Consider the following 17094-nt stretch of genomic DNA (forward strand, 5'->3'; position numbering starts at 1 on the left):
CACCTTGATACTAATATCAGTCCAGGCCGTGTTATTTAAGTCTGTTGGCTATGAGGCTTAGGGCTCGCCTTTTTCAGAAGACTGCGAAGACCAAGTCCATCATACTTCTCCGTATCATTTCAACACCAAGTGTCATCCCTCCCTCAATCAGCCACTCTTTCTAGACCACACGTCACATAGCAGTCAGTCTTCCCTGATGCCTCTGCTATTCCGTCCTCAACCCTTCCACTTGCCGTCTGGAGCTTCCTCTTCGTAGTCAGCAAACTCTCCCAGATGCTGACCTCTTTGTTAAGCATTCCCTCCACCTTCCTGCTTTCACTAAAACCATTCTCTTTCCTGAGGGCACTGCTTCCACTGCAGGTTTCTTAAGTGCTATTCTGGCGTATCACACACAACTCATTCAGAGTGGGCGTCTGGCTCCCTACCGCTGTTTAAAAACCATTATTTCAAAAAACATATTAAAACATTATTATTGAAGAATGAGTGAGTCTGAGGATTTTAGTATTCAAAGAGCCTTTGGAGGTTAATATTGTGGGAGAAAATATAGATTATAAACTCATTAAGGGACGGGATGGTATATTTTTCATCTCACCCTCCAGAAATTAGAAAATGGCCCAGTTATATAGCAAATGCTTTAAAGTATTTACTAAATAAAATGCACTTCCACAGGAAATTTTTGTGTGGTTTGGTAATACTTTCGGTGACAGAAAGCATACAAAAAGGATCGTAAACAATAAATAGTGGATCTAAAGAAATGCAATTGAATCGGTGAAAAAAATAAAATCTAGACTATAGAAGACTAAATATCAAAAACCCAAAAGAAACTCAAGGAACTCCCGATTAAAAACACAAAACAAAACATAACCACCTAGAAATGCTGGATAAAAAAAATAACACACTTTAAAACTCATAAGCAAGCTTGTAAGAAATTAATACAAAACAAAATAAATACTCAGAGATTAGAAACAAAGAAAACTTTAGAAGCCAGGAAGGTGAGCGACACCCACCCACTGCTGCCCTTGAGGCATTTGCAGCGTTAAAGCCACAATAGGACAGGAGACTAAACCATGGGCCCTTAGAACAGGGTAGAAAAAATCTTTTGGCACTGATTTTATTTTCAAGGTATTTGACAATCATGACAGTAGCTAGTGAGGAATTTAGCAAAGCTTTTCAGCACGCTATCAGGGCAGAAGAGGGAAAAATCTGTAAAACAGCAAAGGAGAAGAGGCCCCGATAAGCACCCCAGGCTTTCAATTTGGACTCCCCAAAAGTAAGGAAAACTAGAGCTAGCTTTTCCTTAAAGGGAATGAAAGCTAGCTTTGAACCAACTGAGTCCTTAAAATGGTTTAAGGTTATCTGAATGCTGCAGGTTCAGTGCATGCCAGAAGTAAAAGAAACCCTTTCTGGAGGGAAAATAGCATCACCCAGAGCCTCACACTATCTCTATAAATTTGTTATCAACAATCTTCACAAACAAAGCAGAAATAACAATGTATTTAAAAAGACCTGACCGAAAACCAAGGGGAAAAAATATAACATATGAAATAGACACAGGAAATCCAAATATGGGCTTTAAAAAATACTATTATTAATAAAATTTTAAGGAATTAAAAAGAGAAGGAAAATATCAACAAAGACTAATTATCATAAAAAAGAAAAATAGAAATTCTAAAAACAGAAAGTTTAATGACAGAAATATAAAAAATTAAGGATTAATAAATGGGTAGAATGACAAAGTATACACAGCTGAAGTGAGAATTGCTGAAGTAGGTATAAAATCAAAAGAGAAAAAAAAGAAAATACAGAATAAAGCACACAAGACATATGGCATATGACTGAAATGTCAAAAATATCTGTATTAAGATTATCAGGAGGAGGGAAGAAATTGAATGGTGCAAGACAACTATTTGAAGAGATAGTAACTTCAATTTTCCTAAAACTGACAAAGTACGTCAAGGCAGAAATATGAAAATTCGTTCTGGGTACTCCGTCCACCAAAGAACACTGCCTGACCCAAGGTTAGATCCTTCCTAGGGGCAGCTACATCTCACACGAGTCAACGTGGATGCACCCAAGTCCCTTCGCTCTATGACAGACAGCTCCCAAGGGCTATCCTGGCTTCAGAGTTTCCTGTGGAGTCTGCTGGGGTCTACCGTCACTACCTCGCAGTTCAGCATCTCCCTGTGCTCAGTCCTGCTTTCCTCCATCCCTTACAGGTGCTCTTCCAAAGAATGTGCCTCAGCAAACTTCCTCCCATAAGTCTCTGACTCCAGGAAACTTCAAAGAAGACAAATGTGCATTATTTAAAACACTGGAGTAACAACTAAGAAAGAAGGTAGGAATTAATTTTCATCCTCTTCTTCATTCATTTATAATTGAATCTCATTTTCATGATGTTCTTCTGTGTATGGTTTTATAGGAGAAAAAAAAAAAACAGACATGGTCTGAGCATCCTTCATTTCAAACAAAGCACGGTTCCTCTTTTGGCTTATAGCCCACTGAGTTTGAAGTCTTTCTTACCTGGTTGTCTCAAATCTACCTGTGAGTTTCAACACTTACCAGTCTTAGGTGCTTTTTCACTATATATTTTGTAGTCATTGCTGATCATCTCGATGGCCACCTTTGGATGCTTACAGCAGAGTTCCTCAAAGGTCATTTTTTCTATGTCTATTAAGTAGGAAAAAACAGAGGTGGAGCCTAGTTGTCCACTCTAGGTTCAAAGATTCTTATACTTTTGTTGAAGGTATTGCCTTTAAAATGCTACTTAAGTTCACAAGGAATACAAATTCCCCAGGCCAAATTAGAAGCCAGGAAATACAGCCTCTCCCCACCCCAAAGGGAAGAGTCTGCCCTTCTTGGGGACACCTGACCCATGGAGATTTTGAGCCTGAGGGATACTAGGATAACTGAAATATGACTTTGAAAAAGTCATTAATTATTAACACATTTACATGAAGTAATTAATCCAAATGAATATTGACCCCTTTGAAGCAGCCATCTGTTGTAGGGAGGAGTTGCAAATGCATTTCAAGCGTTCTGCTTTTGCTTCAAAGAGTCTGATGCACTCACTTCGGGATAATATGTAACAAATAACATGCTAGGGAGGACCTTTCTCTCTCTTCTTGTCTTTGTCTTCGGAATTCATTCAGAGTTGACAGCTCACATATACGAATATGATAAACGTTTGCAAATAATTGTCCTTTGAGAGAGAATTGTTTTTTTGTGAGTAGTAAGAGCCATGGATCATTTCTGCAGCGGATCCAGGTTTCTGGTCCTCCCTTGCCGAGCAACCTCGTGCAAGTCTTTTCTCCTCCCTGGGACCAATTTTTCCCATACGAAAGCTGAGAGATGCTAGTTCTGGTGCTGTGAATTTATGGTCCAGACTGAGTGGAGGTATCAGCCTGCCTGGCAGTCAGGGGCCCGGGTTGGGCTGATGTGCAGGTGGCCCTTCATTTGGTACAACTTGTGTTCCCAACAAGCAGTGGTGGAGGAAGTGAGGCTGTGTGTTGGTGGAGGGAGGGGGCGTCTCCATGGAGGGGGCGCCCACTCTTCCTGGCCACCTTGACACTCCAGGGCCACTAAAGGAATGCCTGTTGCCCGGTATCAGTGTGGTGAACTTTACCGGCTACCCTTTTCTTCCACTTTGCTCTTGATTTCTTGGAGAGGTTCTAGAATGGTCAGGACTTAGAGAGAAGGCAAATCCCTGAGGTAAAACAGAGGGCCGGTTCATGACAGATTTAAATAACTCTTGCCCAAGCATGGCTCCGAGAGGCAAGCATCCAAGTCATCTTGTTCTGTGTTTGGAGCGTACATTGAAATTTTAAGAGTTGAGTGTTGCCTTTCTTTAGTGTAATCTATCAAGTACTACTTACTGAGCACCTGCTTGCTGGGTAAGTGCCACCAATCCCCTCAACGGCCCTGCAAAGCAGGGGCCATTAACCAGGCCCTAAAGATGAGGAAACGAGGCTCAGAGAGGTGGGGTAACTTGCCCAGGATCACAGAGCAAGGCAGTGGTGACATTGAAATTTCAAAGCTTTTGCTTAACTCCTACTCCACCCATGTTTTTCAAAGTGTAGGTCACGACTCAATAGAATGTCAAAAAATAAATCGAATCATTGCCAGCATTTATAAAACAAAGAACAGAACAGAGAATATTAGAGTACATCATCTCATGTAATAAGGGCAAGTATTGGTTTGTGAAAATATTTTTCCATCTAGATGCACACACACATACACAGGTACATGTTCCCTGAAGTCAAATACATTTACTGGGTGTTAAAGTTTGAGAAATACTGCATTTCTCTGACTGCCTCAGCACAGATCATTAAAGCAGCTCGTTCACTTGGAATAATAATGACTGACATTTGTTGGATCTGTACGATTGCTGAACATGGGGCTTGTGTCTTTCACAGATGATCTCAGGTCATCTCCACAAGCCTGTCATTATTCTCAATTTACAGGAGAGAGAACCGGCACTTGAAGAGAGGTTAAATTGCTCAAGTTTACACAGTCACTCGCAGAGCCAGGATTTCGACCCCCGGACCTTCGGGACGGCAGAGCCTTGTGCCCCTTCCACTGCCTGGCTGGGCTGGTGTGTCACGTTGGAGGAGGATACCGCCATTAAAAATACATTCATGGGAACGCTTTGGACCCAGTCGTGGTGGGGAGCCTGGAGAGGCAGAACATGCTCATGAGACGCCCAGAACGCAGTGCTCAGTCCCCCTGTGGCGACGCCCTGGTGGCCACACTGGACTGCTCCGGCCCCCTTCACAGCCAGGAGGCACCTCTGCTGCCGGCCGGCTAGACTCGGACGCTGGCTCGGCCACGTCCTGTGCGACCTCGGGAATGCCGCTTGCCCTCTCGGCCTCGGTTACTCAGTACTCGCCCCACAGGTTATTTCGAAGATCGCAGGAGGTAACCTTTGCACTGCACACTGCTGACGCGCCATAAATGACCACTAAACGTTAAACAGTAATATTTCCCAGTTGCCTCTGTGTACGGGTGTGGTGACCGCCCTTACCTGTCAGAAACACCGGAGACTTCAGTTCCACCCGCAGAGACCCGCCTTGTCTTAGGTCCTCGGTAGCTATCTTTGGCCACTGCATCGAATCCATCTCCTCCATATTAGCCAGCCCCCGGCTCAGCGCCAGGGATTCCTCAAACCTCTTATAAAGAAGAGTATTCTCTTTTTTGCTTATAGAGTCTCTTTTATGCCACTTGGTGCTGATGAACTTAGTCTGAGTCTAGGAGAAGTGGGAAAAGGGGGCAGGTGACATTTGCTACAGGAACTGGACCAGAAGCAAGGTTTTCATAACGTCCTCCCCCACCATGCAGACTCGCCCCTGAATGTTTTCAGTTCGTCAAGAACCAATCGCTCCTTGACACGCCATCCCTCTCCCTCTTCAAACCAAACCCATTTTCCGTAAGGGGGGAATTCTATATGACTGTGACTTCTTTAAAGTCAGCTTATGAACTTGAGTCTTTTTCCTTGAGAGGTTTACGTTTAGAACAACGGGATGTCAACCCCCCCCCCCCCCGCCCCTGTTCCCTTTAGGGGGAAAAAAAATCAGAAGTTCATTCACTTTAACAAATAAGGCTTCGAAAAGAGCATTTAAGTCTCTTTTCTGCCCTCGACCTCATGATTCCTTCCCAACTCAAAGCCCTGCCTACCGAAAAAATGAGAAACCAGTGGTCCTCTTCATCCAGAAACTCATCATACCAAGGGCTGAGCATCTGAAAGGCAAACACGACGTGAGCGTTAGGAGGCGCTGCTCGGCCTGCTGTGTCTCTCCGGCTATGGGAGAGGAGGAGGCTGCGGGTTCTGGATCCTTTACTTTGGAGACATAGCGGCACAGCAAACGTTAGTCATGACCAGCCTGGGGGGTGTTCTTCTGCCCTACTGCATATGGCACCTCAAGCAGTCTCTCTCTCTGCATCCCACAGACTCATAATTGATATTTACTTAAGAAGAGACACAACGGTTGACTGAAGGACAATTATTTGACATCTCGTATTTCTTTATTCCTTTCCAAAGTACTATCTGATTTGATTCTCCAACTGGTCCTGAAAACCAACCATCTCCTCTAGTGTGTCTACTCTTCATAGCTTCACCTACTTGTGAAGAATATTTCATTACATTAAAGCAAACAAATAAACAATAACGACGACAGAAACCTATGAGTTAGTGCTCGGCTAGGCGTGTAGAGCTGTACTCTCACATTTATTCATTTACTAATTTTCTGGCAAATATTTTCTGAGTGCCTCCCACATGCCAGACACTGTGCTCATAGCTGGGAAGACACAGATCAATATGTTACCAGCCTGGTTATCAAGGAGTGCACCTTCTAGCATGAGGAACGGCAGTACGGCACATGCTGCCTTAGAGGTGTGAGCCAGGTTGTCTGGGAGCAGAGAGGAGGGGACAACGATTGCTGTGTTGAGTTCAGGAAATCCTGAAGATGAAGCCAGACTGGGGAGGTGCAGAACAGACTGCGTAGGCTTTGTCAGTTTTAGCACGGACTTTGGATTTTACCAAAGACAGAAAGCCGTCCGTTTTCAAGGTCCAAACTGCTTCCTTGTACTTATTTTCAATTAAATTACCCAATTTATATTTTGGCAGAGTCCCCGAGGCTGGTGTGGAAATGAGCCTAGTGGGGGCCAAGGGCAGACCCAGAGGCATCAGCTAGGAGGCTACGGTGCCAACCTTGGTGACATTAGATGGGGTCTGGACCAGAATGGTTGTAAAGGGAGGGAGGAATGCCAGATACTGGATATATTTTGAAGGTTGAACCAACAGGATTCACCAATAGACTAGACATGAGTGTGAGACAGAGGCAAGTCATGGATGATACCAAGATTTTATATCCGAAAAACTGTAATAGGCCAGACTTATCTCTATGCAAATACCTTCTACACCTTGCTGAACACCAGGCAGGGGGGTTTGCCGTGCGGATCTGCTCACCCAGGAAGCACAGCCTCCGCCTCAGCCTCTCACCTCAAATGCCTCCCCCAGGGGCAGGGGCCTCTGTGCTCTCATTACTGACATACTGTGCAAAGAAGAGCTTCGGCTGTGGCTCTACTGGACTGATCTGGTGCCACACTACCCAGATGTCCAACCCTGGAGAGTTACGGTGTACTGGAAATTGTGTTGGACTTAGAGCCAAGGACACCCCGGGTTCTGACCCCGGTTCTTGCACTAGCCTGCTGTGTGCCTCATGTTTTTATCTAACGTTTTGGGAATAAACCCTTCTTAATTGACAATTTCCTTGATGGCTGGTCATGGAAAGGAAGCTACCGCATTTCAATACATAATGTCTAGAACGCTCTTATTGAAACTTCCCTCAATAGAATGCTCTGAGGTTCAAGGTTTTGGGAGAATCCACATAAAGGAGAATTCTGCTTTGGAGTTTCAGTTGGTTCTTGGCAATTTGTAGAGTTTGCTTCTAAAGGATTAACCAAATCTTCAATATGTGAAGGGTTATGTGAATGATTATATCATTAGCTCAGTACAGATGACCAGAGAGGATTTGGGGGTAGTCCTGACCTAACCTTCCAGACACTAACCCATTTTTGTGAGGCATGGCCTACCTGGCAGATCTCCTTCTGGGCTCTGGGAATCCAGGGGCTCATATCCCCCAAAGGCAGCAGCTCCTTCAGACCTTCGGTGATTTGGGGTCTGAGCGGTAGGCGTGGACCAATCTGCTCATTCAAGTAGAGCTCACAGATCCGGGAGCCCAGCATGTGCTGAATGATGGCATTCCCAGTCTTCCTGTTATTCATCAGGACACTGAGGAAATGGTGCAGGTCCTGCCAGAGGTCCAGGAGTTGGATCTGCACCTTCAAGTTCAGCCTCTTCAGGTAGTCCCTGAAGGGGTGCCCTGCATAGGTATCAGCACACAAGGCCCGGTGGGTGTAGTCCAAGCAGAGGCTTTGCTTGGCAGCCTTCTTCATTGTTATCTGGGAGAAGTGACTGATGAAGGGGGTGGCTGTCCTCAGGTGGGTGGAGAACTTTGTCTCAAAGATGCCTTCTATGTGGAGGTGGCTCTTGGCCTTCTTCACGCTGGACTCCCTGGCACAGAGAACATCCTTTTCTGGGGAACTGATTATTCTCTCCTTTGAAGAGGCCTCATTCAGAGAGGGCATCTGTATAACCACCTTCTCCTGAGGACACACCTCCTGGGGGAGCGTAGTGTTGGTGTCTGTCTGGGTGTCCAGTTCTAGAGACCAAGAGGCATGATCTATCAACTCCCACATCTTCCTCTTGGTCTTCCTGCTCGAGTACCGCTTCAGGGGGCGGGAGCACTTCTTGATGTTCATGCTTAGAGGAAGCCCTCCTCCGTGAGTATAGCAAACACTGCACGTGCGAGTATCGTACTCCTGCATCAGACCCTGGCACGACTCCTCCCTAGCGATGATGGTCTTGGCGTGGGTGTAGAAGTTGGGGAGCCAATAGCTCTGGAGCTTGAACAAAGCCATTTTCTGCATGTGGCTCAGGATCTCCCTCCTGGTGGTAGACTGGTTGGGATGCCAGATGGAGAGGTTCAGGAGGGCCTCTGGAAAAAACAGACGGACGTGAAGATAAAAATGCTGTGGGGATAGAGAGATTTTAAAAGTTTTTTCATGTTTTTGTGTATAGCATTTCATTCATCCCTCATACATTCATCCGTGTGTGTGTGTGTGTGTGTGTGTGTGTGTGTGTGTGTGTGTGTGTGAACAGGTCAAATATACCGTGGACACATTTTTAGGGTTTGCTCAGCACAGAGTGACCCCTTTTCTCTGATTACCTTCCTTCTTCCCCATAGAAATAAGTCATTTTATAGAGGACTATTAAATGTTATCATAAAGAAAAGCAAAAGGCACAAGAAAATATGTTTAAGAACGAGAGACATGTACCTCTGAATGGAATTTCTCACGGTCAGATCTGATGGGAGGAAGGGGGGGGGGTGGGCTGGATAATTTAAGGGAGTCCTTACCAGTCTCGATTTAATGTCATCAACTCTCAAGTTATCTCTATGAATAGAGAAGAGTGTGACTAATACCAAAGAAAAAAGTAAATCTTCCGGAACCCATTTGTGTTCGGGTTAGCAATGCCTCCTTGCTTAATAAATACATACATAAATTGGATGAATCTGATGTTCTAGAGAAGAGCTGGGCAGGTCTTTTCTGAAAAAGGAGAGCTAGTCAATGTTTTAGGCTTCATGAGCCACAGATTGTCTCTGTTGCAGTTTTCTTTTTTAACCCTTTATAACCATTTTTAAAATTCCAGCTCATAAGCCACATGTACTTCGTTTGGCCTGCAGATTGTGGTTTATTCTAGGGAATCCCCAAAAGACAAGCCCTGTGGGCTCAGAAGATGGAGAGCTGTTGAATTACCCTGTCCCAATTCCTCCATCCAGCCAACTGTCACTGACAAGTCAAAGCTCAGGAAGAGGCGCACACTAGCCTAAGGACAACTGGTCTCTCTCATCCCCTTCCTGTTAGGAGTTGGGGCTCCCACTGGCATCCCCGATACACAGAAGATGGGAAGGGTGTCAGTGTGCAAGGCAAGAGACTGAGGGCTATCAGACTCTGGGTTGATCTTTTTGGTGATATCTCCCAGAGATTCCATTCCAGATACGCTTTATGGTTCTTACTGATGTTCATGTTGCAGAGCGTGACCACCCGGGACCCCTCCTGGAGATGTGTGGCCTTCAGCACAAGGAGGAGGGACAGGTAGTGGTCCCTTAATTCCAGGTTCATCTCATCGATGCTCAGGATCTCCTCAGTGAGGATCCAGAAATCCAGTAGCTGTTCACCTGCGGATCAGACAGGGGAGGCACAGAGCTGTGCCCCAATCTCGCCCCTTCCACAGCTGCATCTGGGCGTAGCAGCTGACGCCTCCACCTGACCAGCTCACTCTACTGTCTCACACATCACCCTTAGTCACTCCTCTGGGCTAAGGCACCATCTCCATGAAATATCCTCATGTGGGGGTGGATGGGAAGCATGAGGAAAAGGGACTTAAAGGACAGGAAATTTTTTTGTGACATTTTTGTTGTTAGAAAAACTACCACTTTAGGGACAACTTTAAGACTCAGGATGGATCGTGAGACATCTGAGTTTTGTCCAAAAATGAAAGATCAGAGAAAAAAAAAATTGTTTTCCTAAATCATGGACCCGGAGGAGCCTGTAGGAAGACATTGGAGCCGAAAGGTGTCAAAGACTGCTGCATTCACACACAGCTTTGGGTGATGTCTTGGTGACAGAATGGAAGATAGTCTATCTAGATCTTCCCTACCTGCTCCCTGGGGATCCAGGATTTTACCCTTAAACTAGGGCTTGTCCCTGGATAAAACTGAACGCTCCTGACCTGGAGTGGCAGTCGGTGCCGCTGCTGGCCTCCTGGTGCTCATCAATGACTGGACCCAACGGAACGGAAAGCAGTGCATCCCAGCGCTACGGCCACAGGGACTTACTTATTCGCCGGCTCCTTGTCTGTCTCCCCACCATCGCGGCAGCTTTAGGAGGTGGGAACTTATCACTCTTGTTCACCTCTGTATTCCCACCTCCCAGCACGGTCACTGCCGAAGAGCGGTGCTCGATAAACACCGCTGCATGAATGAGTGAAAGAAAGGGACGCGGCTGCTCTGCCCTGACTTAGACTATGGATCCCAGTTTTCAAAGACTTTATCCCAAATGCGTTATAGGATTTTTTTTTTTTTAAATATTCACCACAAGCATACATAACTGTCACAAAGTGCTCTGGAGCATTCTGGAAGCTGAGAACCTGCAGAGGCCCCAGGGACAACTCTTAAGAACCCACCTGAGCTGCCCTTGAGGTAGGTGCAGAAGCGCCACATCCCTCTGACCCCGCCAATGCACTTCTGGAGCAGCCACTGGTCTGCCGTATCCCATCTCATCATCTTGGCTGCCAGGAGAAGTTCGTGATGAGAGAGAGACAGCGAGCTCCCGCCCCGGCCCCTCTCTCGGCCTCCAGCGAGGTCAGAGCCCCATTCGCTCGGTGGGCGGGGCGGGGGGGGGGGCAGGAAAACGGCGGCTCATTCTGGCTGCTATGAGCAGCAGGACGAGAGCAGAAGCGAGGAGTTTAATTAAGAGGTGGTTTCAGTAGCCAGGTGAGAAGCGATGGTGGCTTAGACCAGGAAGGTGGCAACGAAGGCGGAGGGATGTGTACGATTCTGAATGTATTTTAGGTAACCTTGTCACGTTCTGTGGCCACCGTTAGCTCTCTCACTTCTGGCTGTGGTGAGACAAATAGCCCAGCCCATCTGACTCCTGCTTATTGCTCTAGGCACGAATTTTTCAGCCTAAGATTTCATCTACTGCCACAACACAGGCCGAGCCACCTGCATATCTAACGCTACAAAGGCGACTAGTATTCGTACCTTCGTGTAGGACCGATAGGCACAGGATTGCTACAGAGCCCGGCTTCCCACGCTTCTCCACACGTTCACCCCCATGCTTACCTCCTTCTGGGGAATTAATGAAACTGATGAGCTCCTGACAGAGAATGTAATGGAGACACAAGTTGGTTTTACAGAAGAAAGGTAACCGATATTTTTCCAACCAGGTCAGTAATCCTTTGTACTTTGCAGTCTAGAGTCCAAATAAAATAGAAAAAGAAAAGAGAAATTGAGCTGAACGCTAAGAAATCCAGCTTACCAAGAGGCAATAAATAACCTCACGCTTGCAGTATCTGGCCCAGAGGAGAGGCACGTTGATTAAAAACAGTATCTAAGGGGAATGGAGACTCGGGCTGAGGCCCCCAAAGCAGTGAACAGATTGGTAGGAAAGAAAAAGGTTGTTGGTCTTTTGTCAAAAAAATCTTCCTTATTTCTGGGTGAAGCTGTTTAAGAAAAGATCTACGGTTCGCTTCATAGAAGAGACGCGGAACGAATTTTGGCCTGGCATCGTGTCACAACTCCAGTCGACTTGCTTCTTTGTGAGCACACTTCTAATTCTGCCCAGGCTCCCGGCCCATATCAGCTATACAACATGTACGGAGACACACAAAGATGCACACACAACCTCCTTGGGAGTACGGGATGGAGACAGAGCCACCCGAGAAGGGAGGCGAAAAAATAAAACTTTGACGTTTCCGAGTTCTTCTAGGGAAACCAAATATAAGGACCAGAGTGGAATGCCCTTCTCGGCTTTCCAGATCCCAGAGGAAAAGGAAACCTTGCTGGGAACAGGGCTTACAGTGATCCTTCTGACTCCACACGATGCAGGTAGGGCATGCGGAAGCCATTAGCAAGTCTAAAATCTACACAGTGGAAAAGGAGACGGGAAGGGGGAGGAGAAGAGACAATAGACGTGGACAAGGAAAAAGATGTGAAGAGAAAGACAGTCTCCGGAGGAGAACAGTCAGGGAGCCACGAGGAAGCGCAGGAAGTCCTCTTACCATGAGCTACGCCTTACAATGTGAACGATCGCTACGTGGCCGGGGCTGCCACTTCCCGTGCCACACCCTTGGCGGGCACCGCCAATCAATTCCCAGACTCTTTCCTGGCTTAGGTGTGGCCTCGGAGTTCTTCTCAACACAGCACTCCAACAGTCACAGTGGGCCTGAGAGATAAATCCCATCCGCTAACCAGAACTCACCAACATTGCTGGCCCGAGCGGTAAAAATCCCACACGGGGAACTCTCTGCCTGGCTAGATGCTGTTTGTTCTACTCGCCTGCTTTCTAGTTCCTTCCATAGTCACACGCTGGGCCTCCTTCCTCTCCTTCTCCCTCGCCCTCTCCCAATCATACTTCAAATTCGGCTCCCTCTTCCCCCATCCCACACCCTCTGCCACTCCAGAATCTCACTCACCAAATCATGAGGTATTTCTGGCCACAGGCTCCACTGTGCATTGTCAACTGTGTAAAATGGTGTCTGACCAAAAACCTGCAAAAGAAAGCTAGGAAACAGCGACAGGGGTAGAGCTTCCCGTCTCCGCCGCGTGACGCCCGTCGCAGCCGCACGGGAAGGGAGGCTCCGCGGCTTTCCCATTTCAAGGGACGTTCATTCTTAAATGTATGCCACTGGATCGACTTGCCTTGTACAAAAACACCCCAGACAGACAAAAATTGCAAGGTTCGTTTATCTTCTGCCTCCGTTCTGCCCTGCCCTGGAGTTATCCTGCCCACGTGCAAAGGCCAAAATCCATGATGTTAAAAGGTGTCTGTGTACTGTGTTATTCGTTTCTCCGTGGACTCAAGGAGCTAAAGCAAAGGCTGAAACCCCTTCCATACAGAGAAGCAGCTTTGGATTTGCCTAAACTCCTGAGCTGGAAGTAGAGAGGACTGAATACATGAAGAGTAAGGGTACAACTTACTTAGGGGGGCATTAAGAGTGTCCAAAATGGATAGATCATTCTAGGCTACTCTTCTCCTTTGTCATGGAGCAAGGCCTGCGACTTAGGCAACCGCCTCTGAGACCGATGGAATGGGGCGTCTGTGTTCATGTGCGTCTGAGCTTAGCAGTCTCACCATAGGCACTGAAATGTCTCAAAGAGTCCCCAAAGCGTTGGCGCAAAACCGGAGAGCCCGAAACCCCAATTCGTGACCATCTCCCCGAGATGCGCAGTCCCATGCCTTTGTCAGCCTGTGGCCCTTTCGTTCTCTCCCCTTTGTCCTTGGCTGCGAGGTGTCAAAGGAAGGTGCCGGTGCCCCCTGCATTTTACAGAAGCCACTCTCTGAAGGAGATTCGGTCCTCAGTGGCGCCTCTCTGCCCTGCACTCAGTGTGTGACGAGACGCGCCCTGCCTGGCAGGTGACGTGACCTTGACAGGATGTGGGTAGGACTGGGAGGTTATGAGGTCTTGTGGGAGTCGTGAATGGAACCAGTTTCATCATGTGACATTGGCACCGGAGCGGGCACAAGGCCGAGGTCTGGAGCCGTAAGACCCGGTCGGCTGGTCTCAGGGAAGTCACTTAACGTCTGAGGCCCATCTGTAAGAAGCAAATGATGCAGCTTCCCAGGGCGAGGGGTAGCGAAGTGTAAAGTGACAGCAGTGTTTGACACGAAACACCGCTGCCCCTCCGACTAGGCCACGGCCGCTACGTGGCCAGGACTGGCGAACGTTCTTGGCTAGGATTCCGCTTTCCATATCGCTCTCTCCATTTCTAGAATAAACTGCTTAAATGGCGCTGATGGATGTTTTAAGGTTACTTCTGAAGCCTTTCATTAGGTAATGGCAGAGGCAATAGCATGAGTCAGGACCACCCAAAAGACCTGCTCTTAGAGGCCTCTTCCTCCGCCTTTACTTATTCGTTCGTTTGTTTGTTTGTTTGTTTGTTTAACCATGTAGCTGGCACCACCATCTGGCCAGGCACCCACGCCTTACCCTCACCCCTCCTTTCTCGTCACTGCCTCTCCTCAGCATTCAAACAGTGACGAGGGCCCTGTATTTTGCTTCATAAAAAAGAAATCTCTCCTATTCGTCCCATCCTCTTCACCCTTTTGCCTTTAGATCCCTCTCACCTCCCGCCTGGACTACTGAGACGATCTCCTAACGGGTCTCCCCGCCTCCACCGTGGTCCCCGGACAGCCCCACCGACTGCCAGCCTTCTGTAGAAATGATTTTCTCAAATGAAAGTCTGACCCATCATTACTTAAAACACTTCAATGGCTGTCGCCTTCCGGATGACGTCCAAACCCCTGAGCACAGCCTGCCTGCTCTCAGAGGGCCCGGCTCAGCCACGGCCGTCCCTCCCGGTCTCGCAATGGTGTCTGACTCCCACAACGTTATCTTCAGCCTCACTGAGTTCTGCGGTTCCCCCCGAAGCGCCATGGGTTGCATTCCTTGCTGCCTCGACTCTGTTCTGTCTGCGATGCCTTTGCCTCTCTTGCTACCCACCCTCTGCCTTCGCCTCCTACTTCTTTAACCGCCACGCTCTCCCAAATACTTAGTCTGTGTTCAACCCTTGCCTTGAGTCATCTCTTCCCTGTGGCCTTTCCTGCCTCTTCCAGGGAGGAGCATGGCCTCTCCCTCCAATGCACTTGTACTCCATTGCCTTTTAGAGACTCGCAACCCTTTCTGCACTCACCTTAAATATCAGTCTCTCCTACTCGACTGGGAATTCCTTGAGGACAGGGGTGCTATCATTAACATTTGTGTCCCAGTGCTATGCCCGAGGGCTGCACAAAGTGACTACCCATACGTGTTTGTGGGATAATACAGTGTTTCCTCCCCCCGCCTCAGTTACATGAAATTGCAACTTTTAACAGGTGGCGTTCCATGGGAAAGGGTGCACTGAAATGAGCCACAATTTATAAGGCACCAGTGTTAAGATGTAACCAAAGATTTAATCCAAAAAGATGCAAGGTCAGTCCAGGTTTGGGTTTAAGAATATTTTGATGTTTTTTTGGTTTGTTTTAACAGCAAAGATTGAGAAAATATATGCAGTCGATTCCAGGGAATTACCCACTGATCGTTACATGCTAAACACCCGGCGAGGGGAGGCGAGCACAGTGAATAACCCACAGCCCTCGTCCCGCAGGAACCCACAGCCTCACCACCCGGTGACGGAGACGCACGTGTAAAACACAAGAGAGCTGCGAAGTGCCCAGGGACGCGGAGGGAGGGAGAAACCCGGTTGTTAGGAGGACCTAGGAATTCCTTAGGGAGAGATTTGAAAAATGGTTGAGACTTTTGGTAGACGGAACCATGGAAACCAAGAACACAGCCAAGGAGAGGTGCAGAGGTGGGAGAAAGCCAGGGGTGCTCGCCAAGGCACTGCACTGGGCACCAGCGGAGGGTGTGAGGTGCAGGCAAAGGCAATTTAGGAGGCCGGGGGTTTGGGGTTCGTTAGATCCAGGAAGTTCCTGGAGGTTTTAGAGGAGATTCGGATTCATATTTATCTGCTCGAATTGAAATAGTTTTGATTTGGTAAGAAGTTTATTTAAAAAAAAAAATAAGGCACTGAGCTCAGCGAGATTCATTATTCAGCTGTTGATGAAACATGTAAATTTAAGTCTGAGAATGCTTACCGGGAGAGAAAGAAATGTGTTGAAAAAATCGGCAAAGATTTCATCCTCTAGCAGAATTATGAGATTTGTAGAACAAATTATCTCTGTATGGGGAGAGAGAGAAAAAAAAACAATCCCGTCATGAACCAGGATTGTCCTCAGGATGAGAAAACGAAGCTGGTGAATGAGTCATTTCACAGGGCCCAATCTCGGCATGACAATGGCCTTCACAGTCACTTATCTCAATTTCTCCCCCAGCCCCCGCAGCTGTGGGGGGCTCACTGCTCCGTAGAGCTGTCCATTCAGAGAGAAAATGTTTAGAAAGATTTTTCATACCATGGACTGCCTTCCTTTATCTTCTTTCCATTTATAGAAATTCTGCGCTCTGAAGCTCGACAGAATTCACCCACGTCCTCTCCAGTGGGACAGTACTCCCACATTTATAAGGACAGCACAACCTTCTGCTGGCCTGCAGCCCCTCTCCTCTGGCTAGTCACTAAGAAATGCTTTGACCACTCCTCGCATGGCCTCCTTGCCCTCTGTGGCTCCTCCCCTGTTGGCTGGAGTGGCACCCACAACCCAGGCGCTCTGCACGCTTCCCAGGGGACAGACGGCGCAGAAAACCATTCATTGCCTGTACGCTGTATTCGTATGGCCAGGAATGGGGTCCGCGCTCTCTCGTTACACTGTCAGCTCCATCAGACTTTATTTATTTTTGGCACTCAATTTGCAGAATCCCAGGGTGGGGACTCCAGTCAAAGCACAACTTGCTGGTTCGGACCAACATTAAAGCCTAACTAACAACAGCTTTTCTGAATATTGATTTGGCCACACTAAAGCGTTTTTTTTTTTTTTTTATTCTCCTCGAGCTCGATCCTTGTGCCACCCAAGTTAATCCGAAGAGATACATGTTGAATGTCACAAAGCCAGGCATGGAGACCACAGGTGGAGCGGGTGACTCCTCTCAGTTAACGCTAATTCCCTGTCTACGCCCTTAGAGCACCGTGTTCAACCAGTGAGCAATAACCCAGCATTTTCCCATCAAACCCAAATTTATGACGAAAGACTTGCAAACTGAGCGACCTAAATACCATACGCTAGTCTCATCCCTCGGTCAGGTCAAATGTCTGATGTGAATAG

At 47.4% G+C, this 17094-nt stretch overlaps 1 protein-coding gene across 1 annotated transcript in view; it reads right to left on the reverse strand.

The window, feature by feature from the left end:
• Nucleotides 1–17094, reverse strand: part of RGSL1 (regulator of G protein signaling like 1) — a 92313-nt gene that overhangs the window by 29717 nt on the left and 45502 nt on the right. The window contains exons 4-11 of the mRNA XM_036234536.1: nucleotides 12815–16058; nucleotides 11463–11592; nucleotides 10802–10906; nucleotides 9633–9794; nucleotides 7588–8552; nucleotides 5671–5733; nucleotides 5021–5243; nucleotides 2560–2667 (exon numbers count right to left, since the gene is read on the reverse strand). Coding sequence (XP_036090429.1) covers nucleotides 2560–2667; nucleotides 5021–5243; nucleotides 5671–5733; nucleotides 7588–8552; nucleotides 9633–9794; nucleotides 10802–10906; nucleotides 11463–11592; nucleotides 12815–12994 — 1936 coding nt within the window. The 5' untranslated portion in view covers nucleotides 12995–16058. The remainder of the gene's footprint in view (nucleotides 1–2559; nucleotides 2668–5020; nucleotides 5244–5670; nucleotides 5734–7587; nucleotides 8553–9632; nucleotides 9795–10801; nucleotides 10907–11462; nucleotides 11593–12814; nucleotides 16059–17094) is intronic.

The sequence above is a fragment of the Rousettus aegyptiacus genome, unplaced genomic scaffold (genome assembly GCF_014176215.1).
Source record: "Rousettus aegyptiacus isolate mRouAeg1 unplaced genomic scaffold, mRouAeg1.p scaffold_m13_p_17, whole genome shotgun sequence".
Taxonomy (NCBI): domain Eukaryota; kingdom Metazoa; phylum Chordata; class Mammalia; order Chiroptera; family Pteropodidae; genus Rousettus; species Rousettus aegyptiacus.